Source organism: Cydia splendana, chromosome 9 (assembly GCF_910591565.1).
Source record: "Cydia splendana chromosome 9, ilCydSple1.2, whole genome shotgun sequence".
NCBI lineage: Eukaryota > Metazoa > Arthropoda > Insecta > Lepidoptera > Tortricidae > Cydia > Cydia splendana.
In genome coordinates, this window is record NC_085968.1 from 22,884,164 (window position 1) to 22,901,089 (window position 16,926).

The following is a 16,926-nucleotide window of genomic DNA, read 5'->3' on the forward strand; positions in this document are numbered from 1 at the left end:
AAACGGCGGATTCTTACAAAATGCCTGCGACACATACATTATTACAAAAACGGCCAGATATATTGGGCATAGTCGATATAGGGTTCCGTAGTCGCCCGTCCGTCATAATAGGCAAACTCAAATAGGGTTTTATGCAGGATAACAAGCAAGATGCGAGTATTTTCATGGCGCTATTACCGTGGCGTTTTCTAAGAAGAGACTTACGAAAACCACACAGCGTAGGTACCTACGTAAGCCGTAATTGATATACACATAGTGTATTCATACCAAATTACAACCTTCTATAAATATTTACTAACGATCTGTTACTAGCTAAGCTGCGCCGCGCACTGCCATAGCGAATCTTTAAGTTGACTACGGAACGCTAAAACTAAGCGTTTTTGTTTAACAATTAGCTGAACAATTGTTAGTGATCGATCCATTTCGAGAGCAATCATCGATCTGAAGAGTGTTGCTGCGCTGACGCACGCGAGTGGTAACTGTCGAAGAGCTGTGAAAGAGCCTCAGGATGCTGTGGCAGCTGGTGGTGGTGGCGCTGACACTGGCGGGGCTGCACTACCGCTGGCGCCGGCGCGCCATATACCGCCTGCACGCGGCGCTGGCCGCCGACCTGCCCACACACCCCCTAGTGGGTCACGCCACCTTACTCCTCGGCACTGATGAAGGTATATATATAGGTGCATTCATATTCTATTACAGCGATAAACTAATTGGGCAGGAATATGTTTGGGATTCGCCGGTATTTATATTATCCTGGGTTTCAATGATTAGAGGATTAGATTCGATTATTAGATTAGACCAGTACCTAACAATAATAACCCTAGTGCTGAAACTGCTGAAGTGGAATCGATCCCAAATTCGCACACGTCCAACGTCCTCCAGTGGCGAAAAGGGGAGCCAAAGTAATCTCTATGCTATATGCTAGATGGCGTTAGCAACCAGCAGTTTCCAATCGAATTGGTACATTAGGCAGATCATGGAGATTACCTCGTAAACTAACTTAACTAAGGCCCACTTGCACCATCCCACTAACCCGGGGTTAAGCGGTTAAACCGTTAACCCAGTGTCAAATTGTACTGGTATCCATGGAAATTCCAGGTTTAACTGGTTAACACCGGGGTAGTGAATGGTGCAAGTGGCCCTAAGCTGCCTAAAATTGCTTACCTATAGGTACTCTTAGTTGATATTGTCTCTTGGTGAATCTTGAAGCTCACTTTATTTTAGTAGCTTCTCACTGTGTTCACGGAGGGGTGCCGTGCCCGTAATTGACTAGCTATATTTTATATAATTTAATGTAATTAATTTTAATTTAATTTTTATTGTAATGTCTATTCTAATCTTTTTATTTAATTTATAACATTTGTTTTGTGTGTAATATTATGTGTAGGTATACCTATTGTGTGGACCATTGTAGTATGTAAATAAATAAATGATTATGATTAGTAAACATAGTATGTAGAACAATCGTAAATAACCATATTACTTAAATGGTATAAATCTAAGTATATGTAGATTAGGTAGCTTCGTACTTCGATTAAATATAATACTATATTGTATGTACATGACTGTGCTTACAGAAACCTATACCTTAAATCATAAATCAATTATTTGCGTGAAAAGGGTACAGTGACAGATGTTCACGTTTGTTGTTGTCCTCCTTATTCAGCTGTCCACAAACAGCATGCAAACAATACAGTTTTATAAGCAAGAATATTAAATTATGCCTACTTATTAAACACTTATAACTAATAAAGGAAACCATGCCTATATACAAGAATGTCCATGTGCGACAATTAAATAACATAATTCAAATTTTATTTTCATAATTAACATAATATAGGATCATTATTGAAATAAATAGGAATGATAATATTACATAGGTATTGATGTTATATTATATTTATATTAATCATAAATTGGTTTGATTGTCAATGTAGTTGTTCATTAATTTCATTACATTCATCATAATCATCATCTAAAAATTCTCTTACAGAATAATACCTACGCCATCTAGTGACGAAACGATATTAAGTTTTCAAACAATTTTTTCAAGCCTCATTGCACGCTGATGATGAAAGCAAATTCGTTGTGTATTTGTAGACCGGATGAAGGCGTTCCAGCTGATCGGACGCACGGCGCTGCGGCAGGGCGGGCTGGCTACTGTCTGGATGTTCAACCGACTCTACGTGGGTAAGATACATCATTTTGTACCCATTCATGAGGTATTCAATGTACAAGTACTAAGTACAATGTACAATTTTTTAACAATAGCCCTTTCAATGAGAAGTTGGATATTAACCTTTTGAACGCCAAGAACACCTAAAGTCGTCGTTAGTCGTGCCCACCGCGCCATAGAGAACTACCTAAGTACAGCATGTATACATAAGGTATAGGTGTTATGGCGCGGCCGCTGTCAAAGTAACCTTCACACTTTCAAGTAGGTACCTAAGTAAGGTTTACATTAGCTCGTTTGCACCCGGGACCCTGGCATGTCAGTGACATTTTTGTTTTAACGTAAAGCGTTCAATGGGTTAAACAAGACAGCGTGGATTATTTAAAGGAAACTCCCGCTCGAGACGCCGTAGTTAGTACGAATCCTTACACACGTAATAAATTGCCGGATTCCTTGATGTCTGAAGGCTGAACTGTGCTTATTATTAGCCTTCATGTGAAGAATTCAATTCAATCTGATGCGTAACACCGGAGAGAGCAGTTTGAACCGAAGTCGTAAGATAAAGATAAAAGATAAAATTTATTTAATTGAAAAATATCCAAAAATTAAAACATATAATACGCTTAAATAGTTAATTGTTAGATGTTGTGTAGCATGCCAAGCAACAATCCAGGACAGAAGTGCCTGGCGTAAATTAATTAGGAGAGCCGACCCCACCTAAAGTGGGAAAAGGGAAAGAAGAAGCAGAAGAAGGAGTTGTTAGATGTTGTAGAAATATGTAAAAGAGAGATTGTTTGCAGTGGTAGCGGACGCAGCGGTGGCGGGCGTGGTGACGCGGCGCTGCCTCGACAAGGACGAGGCGACCATGGGCTTCATCCGCACGCTGCTCGGCAACGGCAGCATCTTCGCACCAGGTACTTATACGAGTGTGGGCGTGTTGTGTCTCGATAAGGGCGAGGCAACCATTCGCTTTATCCGCACCCTGGTCGCCAACGGCAGTATCTTTGCGCCACGTCAGGTACACGCGTGTGTGTGGGGGTGGTCACTTAGGTACACTTGTGTGTTCTGGTAGTGGTAGGTGGCGACACAGCTAGAATTAGGTACCTAACCTACACATGGTGTCTTGCAGAGTGTTGCTTCTTCGTCATTAGTCTTTACGTATTCGTACCGTACAATAGTCCAATGAACTTGCTTGCAATGACACAATGTGCATGTCTTAAAAACAGATAAATAGGAATACCCGGGGGTATGTCCTTAAACTACGTCCAAAAGATAGGTATGGGCACTGTGAGTGTCATCTCGCTTTGTGTGGTAGGGCACAGCACAGCGGATGTCATTCCGGATCTAGAGCAGAGCCCAACTGGGGAAGTACCTCCACCTTACAGAAAACCGCAGCCAAATAACCCTAGACCCTACTCATAGTGTTGTGTTCCTGCCGGTGAGTAAGGTTGCAAGAGCTCAACGAGGGTGCCGTGTGTTGACGACGGGGGACCTATGGAACTCACGGTACTGCCATTGGTCTGTGTGGACGCGGAGTGCAGGTGCGGCTATCAGGGAGACCCGGTGAAACGGCTCTCCGCTGGCCGCCCGCAGGTCAGTAGGGTTCCCGAACCCAGGGATTACTTAATCTCCGCCCTGGGAGGCTGAACCACCAACCTCGCGTAAAATCCTTGATGTAGTAGTCGTGCCGGAGAAGGAGACCGGAGTGGACCTGGCTGCTGCACCAGGGGGGGACCGGGGGCCCTTCCGTACGCCGTGCCTGTAAACCGCACTACCCTACATATCTCTTTGGCAGATCTGTTCCGTTCTCTTGTCCCTTAAGCCGTCAACACCCCGAACCCTCTTTGTACACTCAACAATACATGGTAAATAAGGGAAAAAAAGAAATGGTCTCTCGGCGGCACCCCTTTCCACGCAGGTGGACTTCTGCAATATCAGGGGATTGCATTCTAATTTGAGCGCAGTCCATTACCACCTGGAATCTGCGCAGCCGACCATCCTATTTTTAACGGAGACGCAGATATCCTGCCCGGCGGACACTGCATACCTACTATATCCCGGCTATACACTTGAACACAAGTTCATGAGACACGCTGGTGTATGTATGTATGCCCGGCGGGAAGTCTGCTGTCGCCGCCTCCATGCCTTTGAAGACAGGGACCTGTCAGTTCTGTGGGTGCGTGTGGATTACAGCGGCCACACTCGTATCTACGCGTGCCTATACAAGTCTCATAGCGGAAACACGGAGACAACCCGGCTCTTCGAGTACCTACAACTGACGGCTGACAAACTTCTAGAGCAATATCCCTTCCGCAGAGCTGGTGATTTTAGGGGACTTTAACGCCCACCACGTTGAGCGGCTTGGTTCCCGGTCCACCGACCACGCAGGGAGGGCTGCTCACGATTTTTCTCTGGCCTATGGACTCTCGCAACTGGTACATTCTCCCACGAGAATTCCAGACATCGAGGATCATACGAGCTCTTTACTGGACCTCCTGCTGACCACACGTCCGGACGGATATTCCGTCTCAGTGAATGCACCTCTCGGTTCGTCCGATCATTGCCTCGTCCGGACACAGGCACCTTGCGCGCAGCCCGATCCACCACGGCCAATTAGCTCGCGACGCGTGTGGCAATATAAGTCAGCAGATTAGGACGGACTGCGTGAATTCTACGCCTCGCTCCCGTGGAGGCAGCTCTGCTTCACATCAGACGATCCTGACTCCTGTGCAGCCAATGTTGCCAAGACAATACTGCTGGGAATGGATTGTTTCATTCCCAACTCGGTAATAGCTGCGGGAGCAAAGCGACGTCCTTGGTTTAATCGGCCTTGTAAAGAAGCTACAGTTCGCAAGCAAGCTGCTTACAGGGCTTGGACCAAGGCCGTAGCTAATAAGGATCCGAACGTTTCTGATGTGAAACGCAAATTAAACGCTGCCTCGAGGTCCAGTAAAAAAGCCATTGCCAGGGCTAAATACGATTTCGTCGGCAGAATTGGTGAGAAACTAGCGGGCTATCCCACTGGGAGTCGCGCGTTCTGGTCGCTCGCCAAAGCTGCCGAGGGAAATTTATGTCAGTCGTCTTTACCACCACTACAGAAAGCTGATGGTGATCTGGCCCACAGTGCAAAAGAGAAAGCCGATCTACTTGGTACTCTTTTTGCCTCGAACTCGACCCTGAACGACGACGGTAGCGCCGTGCCGCCCACCATCCCGCGGTGCTTATACTCCATGCCAGAAATCTCATTCACGCAGAGGGATATTCGGCGGGAGTTGCTATCCCTGAACGTCCATAAATCGAGCGGGCCAGACGGCATACCAGCTCTTGTGCTTAAGCAGTGTGCTCCTGAGTTGTGTCCCGTGTTGGCGCGTGAGGTGAGGCATTGGCAGTCAGCCTAGATATAGCGAAAGCGTTCGATCGGGTCTGGCATCGGGATCTTCTGTCGAAGTTACCATCTTATGGATTGCCGGAGGGACTATGCAAATGGATCGCTAGCTTTTTGTCCGGCAGACGCATACGAGCCGTAGTAGACGGAAGCTGCTCCGATAGCATGGACATTAACGCTGGCGTTCCGCAAGGTTCTGTGCTATCCCCAACGCTGTTTTTGCTGCACATCAATGACATGTTGTCTATCGATGACATTCATTGCTATGCAGACGACAGTACTGGGGATGCCTATTACATAGGCCGTGCCAATATCCCTCGTTCTGTGGTGATGGAGAGTCGTGAAAAGCTTGTGTCGGACATTGAGAACACTCTATCCAGAGTTTCGGTGTGGGTTCGGGACAATTTAGTGCGATTCAACCCCACCAAGACACAAGTTTGCGCGTTCACCGCTAACAAAACCCCATTTACTGTGGTCCCACAGTTCCATGGGCACAGCCCTTACCATGTCAGGGAGTATTGGGATCCTAGGTGTCGACATCTCCAGTGACGTCCAATTCCGTAGATACCTGGAAGGTAAGGCTGCGCTGGCATCCAAAAAACTAGGTGTGCTCAATAAAGCGAGGCGATACTTTACTCCGGGGCAAAGACTGCTGCTTTATAAATCGCAAGTCAGACCCCATATGAAGTACTGCTGTCACCTTTGGGCAGGAGCACCTGGATGCCAGCTTGGACCCTTCGACTCAGTCCAAAGGCGCGCTGTACGAATCGTCGATGATCCCAAACTCACAAGCGGTATTGAACCTTTAAGTCTAAGGAGAGACTTTGCCTCCTTGTGTGTGTTCTACCGCTTGTACAATGGGCTGTGCTCTGAGGAATTATTTGACATGATGCCAACGGCCGCTTTCTATCACCGCACCGCTCGCCGTCGGCAGGGTGTTCATCCTCACACCCTAGAACCTAAATGGTCGCGTACTGTGCGATTTAAGAGGAATTTCCTCCCGCGGACGCTCCGGCTATGGAATGAGCTCCCTTCCGAGGTTTGCCCGAGGGTCTACAGTATGGGGTTCTTCAAAAAAGGAGTGTACAGGTTTTTAAAAGGTCGGCAACGCGCTTGTAACACCTCTGGAGTTGCAGGCGTCCATAGGCTACGGTGACTGCTTACCATCAGGCGGGCCGTATGCTTGTTTGCCACCGATGTGGTATTAAAAAAAAATAGATATCTAGAGAAAGACAAGTGTTAATAATGAAGGATACAAGCACTTTGAATTTCGTTTGCGCAATTTGATCGGGTCACCGGGTCACGGCGACGCAGCGCGCGTAGGTACCTACTGCAGCATGTTTATTTGCGATTATTTTACATTTATCTTCTTCAAACCTTAGCAATTATTTACACAGCTGTAGGTACTACGTTGTTTTAAATAAAGTTTGTTTATGTTTATTATCCTTTAAAGACATAACGTCCGGGTCTTCGTCACTGTCATCTTATTTTATTTATTTTTTTATTTTATTTATTTAAGGATCACCAACGGATAATACATCTACACAATTACATAGGAACAAGGACATTTAACAATAACAGATGCTTAGCCACTTATAGGTGACCACGTGTACATATCAAAGAGAGTATGCATATAAACAACTAAAATTTACTTAAATTAACTTAAAGTTACTTAAATTTTCATAAAGTAGAGAAATATAAACAAGAAAACATGTAAGCATGCAGACATAGAACTAGTGGCTCTGTGAGCTGTAGACCTCGCGAGCATAGCTTATTGGGACCGTGCACGATGACAGCGCCACACAGCGGTTTGATCAATCAACAATACGAAATTTTTAATTTAATAAAAAAAAAACGAAGTTTAAGTGAAAAAAAATACAAAAAGTTATGTCTTACTGGGGATCGAACCGAGACTTTCTGTGTGCAAACAAAATAAGCGAATGTTTGCAAAATGCGCCATGATAGTTCTTAGCTAAGCTGACGAAATTCGGATACTCAATCTCGAGTAAAAACTAAATATCTAAATACCGTCTAAACCAGCAATACAATTTTTCTGCATTTTTTGCCATTTACTATGTAAACATGTCTCAAAAAGAATACACTCTTATGATACCGATACGACTATTTGTATAATCGCGAGCTATCACAACTTTTCCATTTTAAAAATTTTCAAAAACCGGCTCGACGAAAAAATTTTATCGGTTCATAGTATTCGTTTACAAAATTTCACGAGAATCGGTTAAGAATTGCGACCTGTAGAGGAGAACATCCGGACATACAAAACTAAATATCTTAATACCTCCAAAACCAGCGAAATAAATTTTCTGAATTTTTTGACATTTAATCTGTAAACATGTCTCAAAAAGAATACACTCTTATGATACCGATACGGCTATTTGTATAAGCGCGAGCTATCACAACTTTTCCATTTTGAAAAAATTTCAAAAACCGGCTCGACAAAAAAAATTATCGGTTCATAGAATTCGGTTACAAAATTTCACGAAAATCGGTTCAGAATTGCGACCTGTAGAGGAGAACATCCGGACATACGAAAGCAAAACGCCCGAGTCAAAACGTAGACCTTCGCTTCGCTTCGGTCAATTAAAATAGTAATAAAAGTACCATGGGATGAAATGTAGAGGCCATTCCTCTAGTGTGACTTATTTAGATGCGAGACAATTGAGTTTCTGAATTTTAAGTCTGGATCATTAAGTATATCTATACTCCTGGAGTGATTGGCGAGTTGGTGCCTAGCCATGTTCTCCTAAAGCGCTCTTTAAACAATTTGTAGGTCCCTTTTCTAGGTAATCTATTAGGTATGGTAAAGTTTATAGTTTTTAGCAACTCAGGACAGCATATACCTCTGCAGTTAACTAGGGCTACAAATATAATGACCACCAAAAAATACTTTGGTACCCTAAATAAAAAAATCATGCTTACCAAAAAAAATTACTGAACACCAAAAAAATAAGGCCTAAAAATACAAAAGTACCACCATTTTAATTACGACTGCACTTCAAATTCTATTAAAATACCAAATATATTGAATGATCACCAAAAATCATTAATGATCACCAAATCTTGAAGACCAATATAATGCGATATTTTCACCTAAGTAAACCACTATGATTACCAAAAAATGTATACATATTACCAAATAAAGTAAACTGATGCCAAAATTACTAGCCCCTCCCGCTCAACCCCCCGTACCCCGCACCGCATACCTACCTTACCTAATCTACTTTTCTAGTAGCATTTCGTTATGCTACTAGAAAAGTAAGTCAAACTGCTATCAGTTAAGTGGGTTAGGTTAGCACTGCGACCCTTACAGAAACGAAATGGTACTAGAAAAGTAGGTTAGGTTAGGTTTGAACTGCGAACTTTACAGAAACGAAATGCGATAAAGGTGGGTTAGGTTAGGTTAGAACTGCGATCCTCACAGAACCAAAATGCTACTAAAAAAGTGGTCTAGGTTAAGTTTCAACTGCTACCCATACAGATACGAAATGCTACTAGAAAAGTGGGTTAGGTTAGGTTTGAACTGCGACCCATACAGAAACGAAATGCTACTAGAAAAGTGGATTAGGTTTGCTATCCTATTAAAGCAAATGACTCCAAAATAATCATTCTTCTAGAAACGAAATGCTACTAGAAAAGTGAGTTAGGTTAGGTTTGAACTGCGCCCCATACAGACCCAAACTGCTATCAGAAAAGTGTGTTAGGTTAGGTTTGAACTGCGACCCTTACAGAAACCAAATGCTACTAGAAAAATGGGTTAGGTTAGGTTTGAACTGCGACCATTACAGAAAAGAAATGCTACTAGAAAAGTGGGATAGGTTACGTTTGAACTGCGACCCTTACAGAAAAGAAATGCTACTAGAAAAGTGGGTTAGGTTAGGTTTGAACTGCGACCCTTGCAGAAAAGAAATGCTACTAGAAAAGTGGGTTAGGTTAGGTTTGAACTGCGACCCTTACAGAAAAGAAATGCTACTAGAAAAGTGGGTTAGGTTAGGTTTGAACTGCGACCCTTGCAGAAGAGAAATGCTACTAGAAAAGTGGGTTAGGTTAGGTTAGGTTTGAACTGCGACCCTTACAGAAACGAAATGCTACTAGAAAAGTGGGTTAGGTTAGGTTAGAACTGCGACTGTTACAGAAATAAAATGCTACTAGAAAAAGGTGACGAAGTGGATTAATTAATTTAATAGGATAACGATAATTATATTAAATATTTGCACATTTTTAATTAAAATGTGGTAACAATTTTGGTGGTCATTTACTATTTTTGGGTTTACAATGATTATTTTGGAGTCATTTGCTTTAATATGATATCAAGATTTAAAAATTTGGTTATAATTTTACATTAAAATGGAGTTCTAATTTTGGTGGTCATTTACTATTTTTGGGTTTACAATGATTATTTTGGTGTCATTTTCTTTAATAGGATAGCAAGATGTAAAAATTTGGTTATCATTTAACATTAAAATGGGGTTTGAAATTTGGTAATCATTTAGTATTTTTGGGTTAATAATGATTAGTTTGGTGTCATTTCCTTTAAAAGGATAGTAAAGTGTAATAAAATTGGTAATCATTTCACATTAAAATGGTGTTATAATTTTGGTGATCATTCATTATTTTAGGGTGGTAATATAGATTTTTTTGGTACTAAATTTTACTAAATCTGGTGATCAGTTAAATAGCAGCCGTTAACTAGCTTATGAAGGAACATCAAGTCGTGAACTTTTCTTCTGTTACTGAGAGTAGAGAGTTTGAAAAATTTTAAACGGTCTTGATTAGGGTCTCAAACACCGTGCTTTTCCGGATGTATAGCTCAACATAGCCAAGAAGCGCTTTTGCACTCTCTCAATTCGGTTCTTGTGGACTTCGTAACAGGGTGACCAAACCTGAGGGCAGTATTTCAGGTTACTTCTGACAAGAGTCTTAAATAATAAAAGCTTTGTACGGGCTTGTTTAAAATGCTTAGTGTTCCTTGTCACCAAGCCCACCATTGCAGAAGCTTTTTTAATGATGTAATCAAAATGCGCATTGAAATTTAGCTGATCATCTATCATTATGCCTAAGTCACGCACAACTTTGACTTTCTGTAAGGTTAGTCCATTTATATTGAACTCTGTTGGTACTGGGATTTTGTTTCGCGTGAACGTCATGTGGTAGCATTTTTCGGAGTTAAGTGCCATTTTATTACTTTTGCACCACTCGGTTAATCTGTTAACATCGTCCTGTAACTTTGCACGGTCCACATGTCTATGTCATTAATAAAAATTAAGAAGAGCAGGTGACCTAAATGTGATCCTTGAGGTACGCCTGAGGAGGCATAAAATGGTCTTGACAGCTCCCCATTAACCGTTACCGACAGTTTACGGTCCATTAGGTACGATCTAAACCAACTCAACAATGGCTCACCAATTCCGCATCTTGAAAGTTTATCCAGTAATAGGATATGGTTTACCCTATCGAATGCTTTACTGAAATCAGTATAAATTGCATCTACTTGGGTCCTATTATCCATGTGATTACGTAAAGTCTCGACAAAGGAAACCATGTTCGAACCAGTCGATTTGCATACTTAAGTTATTGTTATTGCCAATAGAGGTGACAACAGGGTGTCAATAATGTCATCTATTGAGCATTAGAATGTCGTTTACGTACACAATATAGGTACGTACCTATGTTTCTCATTTTTATTGTCCTTAATATAATATTCTATTTTTTCACATGTACCTAGGTATGTTACTTTTAAAAATACCTAAACAGCTTTACTTTGCGATATTATAGTTTGTTATCATTTTGATCGTCAGTGGAAATTTGGCGTCCGCGGCGCAAGATTCTGTCACCGATGTTCGGCGCGCGGCGCGTGGCGGCGTTCGTCGGCGTGTTCGACCGGCACGCCGCCGCCGCCGCTGACCGGCTGCGCGCGCACGCTGCCGCCGGAGACTTCTCGCTCTGGGACACGCTCATCGCCTACACCTTCGACGCCGTTTGCGGTAGCTATGTAGCTACTCCATATACCTACACCTAGTATAACAGGAATCATTTATTCATCAACTGTGCATTACAGGGTACCTATTGAATACAGATGGTAACTAATGTACAGTCAGCAGCAGAAGTTGCTAAGCGGGCCAGGTGTTCAAAATGATCTTGACGCGACTTTATTGTTAAGAGAATAAGAGCGTGTCAAGGTTTAAACACCTCGCCCGCTTAGCTGACTGTAGTAAAGCAGGTACTTACCTCTAAAAACTGTTTTTTTTTTGTCATTCGACATTGAGACACTTTTACTAAGTAATTGTAATACTTTAGTTTGAATTGATAGTTGCAGTTAGATTCTCACTACATCTTATATAAAACAAAGTCCCCCGTCTGTCTGTTTGTGTGTAGGTGTGTATGTTCGCGATAAACCCAAAAACTTCTGAACGGATTTTCATGCGGGTTTCACCTACCTATCAATAGTAAGTAGGTATCAATAGAGTGATTCTTGACTCAAGAATCTTGAGGAAGGTTTAGCTGTATAATTTGTTAAGGTTTTGTCTAACCCGTGCGAAGTCGGGGCGGGTCGCTAGTATTTTATAATAATTGTTGATGTGTTTTTTTTGCTTGTAGGTAGGTATTGTTATTATTTAATAAATTACAGTGGCATTCTTAAATATGTCATAGCCCCGCGAAACTCAACAATGAGTTTGACTGTGGGGTCATCAGTATCTTAGTAACTTAAATAACTTATATTAGATAATTAAATAGGTACTACAATATATTATGGTAATGTTTTAATAACAGATTTTTTTAGACTTAATATTTTCACGTCTTCAGGCAAACTATTGAAGGTACCTATATGGAATTATTTTCCTAAGGGTTCAATCCCCGTAGTGGTTATTAATTCTAGTAACGGATAGTTTGCCTGAAGTCACAGCCTTTGTGATTTGCTGAATAAGTAAATGTTCAAGTTAAAGTATTCATAACAGATGGTAGTTATCGCCAAAAATAAACCGCACACTGTGTTCTACAATGATTATTCTAATATCAATAAAGGTGATGTGAAATTTGCAAGATACTAGTGATTTTATTGGTTAATACGCTAATAAGTAGTTATTCTGTGGCAGAGACGTCGCTGGGCGTGCAGCTGCGGTCGCAGGGCGGCACCGCAGGCGCAGGGCCGCACCCGTTCCTGCGCGCGTTCGCGGGCGCGCAGCGCGAGCTGGCGCGCCGCATGTGCGCGCCCTGGCTCTACCCCGACGCGGTCTACCGCGCGCTGCCGCCGCACCGCCGCTTCGTGCGCTACCGCACCCAGATACACCACTTCATTGATGAGGTGACACTGATACTCTGTTATAAGAGACATCAATAACAATCACTCGTTAAACTTCATCAAACTTGTTTTTTCCAACTGCCGACCCAACAAAGTCAACTCGTAGCATATTTCAATGCGAACTTCAGTAAATCTACGTTGAAACCACGGAACAAAGAAAGCGCGTTTCTTTGTGGTTGAAACTTGGTACACCTAGCTCCATCTGGTGACGAGTAGAAAAAGTAAGATGTGATAATTGGTGATGCTAGCAGCTAGATGACGCTAGTGACCTATTCCGTTTCGCCGCCCTAAGGACCTAATCCTTAATGCGCATCAATTTAAAAATTAAATATCAGCTCAGCAGACTGCAGCACGATGTACATGTTGTTTTTAGGGTTCCGTAGCCAAATGGCAAAAAACGGAACCCTTATGGATTCGTCATGTCTGTCTGTCTGTCTGTCTGTCTGTCTGTCCGTCCGTATGTCACAGCCACTTTTTTCCGAAACTATAAGAACTATACTGTTACTGAAACTATAAGAACTAACTTGGTAAGTAGATGTATTCTGTGAACCGCATTAAGCATAATGCAAAAAAAAAACAAAAAAAAAGCAAAAAAAAACGGTCACCCATCCAAGTACTGACCACTCCCGACGTTGCTTAACTTTGGTAAAAAATCACGTTTGTTGTATGGGAGCCCCATTTAAATCTTTATTTTATTCTGTTTTTTTAGTATTTGTTGTTATAGCGGCAACAGAAATACAATTTCAACTATCTAGCTATCACGGTTTGTGAGATACAGCCTGGTGACAGACGGACGGACGGACAGCGGAGTCTTAGTAATAGGGTCCCGTTTTACCCTTTGGGTACGGAACCCTAAAAATTGACTGTAATATCTGCGTTCGGACAAGTACGGCGAAATGGACTTATGGCATTAAGTCCGCCATTTGTACTTTCTTGTATAGTATAGAAATACATCATCTGTGAAAATTTCAACTGTCTAGCTATCACGGTTCGTGAGATACAGCCTGGTGACAGACGGACGGACGGACGGACGGACGGACGGACAGCGAAGTCTTAGTAATAGGGTCCCGTTTTACCCTTTGGGTACGGAACCCTAAAAAACAATAAATTTTGGGGGTTCCCCATACTTAGAACTGAAACTCAAAAATTTTTTTTCATCAAACCCATACGTATCTATGGATAGGTCTTCAAAAATAATATTGAGGTTTCTAATATCATTTTTTTCTAAACTGAATAGTTTGCGCGAGGGACACTTCCAAAGTGGTAAAATGTGCCCCCCAGTGTAACTTCTAAACTAAGAGAATGATAAAAAATATATGATGTACATTACCATGCAAACTTCCACCGAAAATTGGTTTGAACGTAATTGGTTAAGTATTTTTTTTTAATACGTCATAAATCCTAAACCGCAATTTTATTATGTTAATACTTGCTGCTACGGAACCCTTCATGGGCGAGTCCGACTCGCACTTGGCCGCTTTTTAACTGTTATTATATACTACGTGCAGAAAGTTTATCTAAATGCTGTCGTAATGCTCCCCATGTTAACTAGATACAATTTCGAAAAATGGTAAAATCAGCGCTGCGGCTTAGGTACCGTAGCATGTAGCATTACGCTGAGTGGGGGTCGTTTTTAACGTCCATCTGATCTATGTCTTGTTTGTTATTAACTGGTTTGGTTTGACGTAAATAAGTATATTTTCTTTCTTTCTTTAATTTAAAACTCAAAACCGTTCATTATAACTTTATCCTTTTATTGCAGATAATAAGGGACAAGCGAAAGGCATTGTTATCACTAGAAAATAAAGGCAAGTTGAGACTTGATAGTAATATCTTTAAGAACATTATTTTGACGATTTACTATACGGGGTGGCCCATTTAGATCGGTCAGTATGGGAAAACCTGAAACTGTAAAAGACATACGACTATCTTTTCTTACGGAACCATGTCATCGATTTTAGTAATAAGAAAAACTGTATTCATACATTTTAAAAAATGTGTACTAACACAAAAAGAGGAAAGTCAGCTCCTGGTAGCGGAAAGGAAGATCTTTCGTAAGATCCTGGGACCTATCAAGAGAGACAACGGCACGTGGAGGATACGGAAGAACGCCGAATTCGAGGAGTTGGTGGCCGGACCCAATATCATCGGCGAAACGAAATCCCACAGACTTCGCTGGTTCGGTCACCTATTAAGAATGGGAGAGGATCGGGCTGCCAAGAGGGCGTACCTGGGAAGACCGACTGGTAGCCGCCCGGTAGGTCGGCCCAGATACCGCTGGGGAGACAGTGTGGAAGCGGATCTGCGTCAGCTTCAAGCCGATAATTGGCAGGAAACGGCGCAGAGTCGGGAAAAGTGGCATGCTCTCGTTTCGGAGGCCAAGATCCTCTTTGGATCGCTGAGCCATATTAGTTAGTTATATAGTTAGTGTACTCAGCTCGGGAATCGAACCCGGACGTTTTGAAAAATAAAACTAACACTATTTCTATTTAGATATCGATTGTGTAGGTCTTAAGCAGTAAATGGTACTATGAAACATGATGTCTGAAATGAATAAAATGCATTGTTTTCATATCCTTTAATTTATTTTAGTAAGTTTTCGAAATGAGCACCATTTTTTTCAATACAATATTCAACTCGTTTAGGTAAGTAACGATCTTACTATTGCGTTTTGTATCTGCAGGTGGTGAATTTGCGTTATAATTGAGTCTATGGCTGCTTTTCGATCTTCAATGGTGTCGTAGCTTGTTTTGTACACTTCATCCTTTAACGTAACCCCACAAGAAATAGTCTAGAAATAGTCTAATTTGTTAGTGTTAATTTTATTTTTCAAAACTTTTTTAGGGTTCGATTCCCGAGCTGCGTACATGTTTTTTTTAATGTATTAATGCAGTTTTTCTTGTCAATAAAATCGATGACATGGTTCCTAAGAAGAGATCGTCGTATGTCTTAATAGTTTCAGATTTTCCCATACTGACCGATCTAAATGGGCCACCCTGTATACCTACTAATACATGGCATTTATATGGCATTTATCTGTTATCTGTCATACCCTTACTGTTTACTGTAGGTATTGCAGAGTCGGCGAGTGCGGGCGAGGAGGACGGGCACGGGAGGAGCGGGCACTTGAGCTTCCTGGAGCAGATGGTGCAGGGCGGCGAGTACTCGGAGCGCGAGCTGCGCGAGGAGGTGATGGTGCTGGTGATGGCCGGCTCCGACACCACCGCCCTCGGCGCCGCCTTCGCGCTGCTGCTGCTGGCGCGACACCCCCTACTGCAGGACCGGCTGCGCACAGAGTATGTACCTACCTATATCACTTGAGCTTCCTGGAGCGGATGGTGCAGGGCGGCGAGTACTCGGAGCGCGAGCTGCGCGAGGAGGTGATGGTGCTGGTGATGGCCGGCTCCGACACCACCGCCCTCGGCACCGCCTTCGCGCTGCTGCTGCTGGCGCGACACCCCCTACTGCAGGACCGGCTGCGCACAGAGTATATGTACCTACCTATCACTTGAGCTTCCTGGAGCAGATGGTGCAGGGCGGCGAGTACTCGGAGCGCGAGCTGCGCGAGGAGGTGATGGTGCTGGTGATGGCCGGCTCCGACACCACCGCCCTCGGCGCCGCCTTCGCGCTGCTGCTGCTGGCGCGACACCCCCTACTGCAGGACCGGCTGCGCACAGAGTATATGTACCTACCTATCACTTGAGCTTCCTGGAGCAGATGGTGCAGGGCGGCGAGTACTCGGAGCGCGAGCTGCGCGAGGAGGTGATGGTGCTGGTGATGGCCGGCTCCGACACCACCGCCCTCGGCGCCGCCTTCGCGCTGCTGCTGCTGGCGCGACACCCCCTACTGCAGGACCGGCTGCGCACAGAGTAAATGTACCTACCTATATCACTTGAGCTTCCTGGAGCGGATGGTGCAGGGCGGCGAGTACTCGGAGCGCGAGCTGCGCGAGGAGGTGATGGTGCTGGTGATGGCCGGCTCCGACACCACCGCCCTCGGCACCGCCTTCGCGCTGCTGCTGCTGGCGCGACACCCCCTACTGCAGGACCG

The 16,926-nt window shown here is 43.3% G+C and overlaps 1 protein-coding gene across 1 annotated transcript; it reads left to right on the forward strand.

The window, feature by feature from the left end:
* The first annotated feature begins 489 nt into the window (after positions 1 to 489).
* Positions 490 to 14,758, forward strand: LOC134793949 (cytochrome P450 4C1-like). The gene is made up of 6 exons (XM_063765664.1): positions 490 to 665; positions 2,101 to 2,190; positions 2,974 to 3,087; positions 11,375 to 11,560; positions 12,671 to 12,879; positions 14,639 to 14,758. The coding sequence occupies exons 1-6, from the start codon at positions 509 to 511 to the stop codon at positions 14,756 to 14,758; spliced, it is 876 nt and encodes a 291-aa protein (XP_063621734.1). The 5' UTR covers positions 490 to 508.
* Positions 14,759 to 16,926: the final 2,168 nt, after the last annotated feature.

Bases quoted from the DNA above. Each gene is read 5' to 3' on its own strand.
- LOC134793949 (XM_063765664.1), top strand. From the start codon at position 509: ATGCTGTGGCAGCTGGTGGTGGTGGCGCTGACACTGGCGGGGCTGCAC. The intron at 2,191-2,973 runs GTAAGATACATC...GATTGTTTGCAG, and splicing joins GTTCAACCGACTCTACGTGG to TGGTAGCGGACGCAGCGGTG. The intron at 12,880-14,638 runs GTGACACTGATA...CTTTTATTGCAG, and splicing joins TACACCACTTCATTGATGAG to ATAATAAGGGACAAGCGAAA.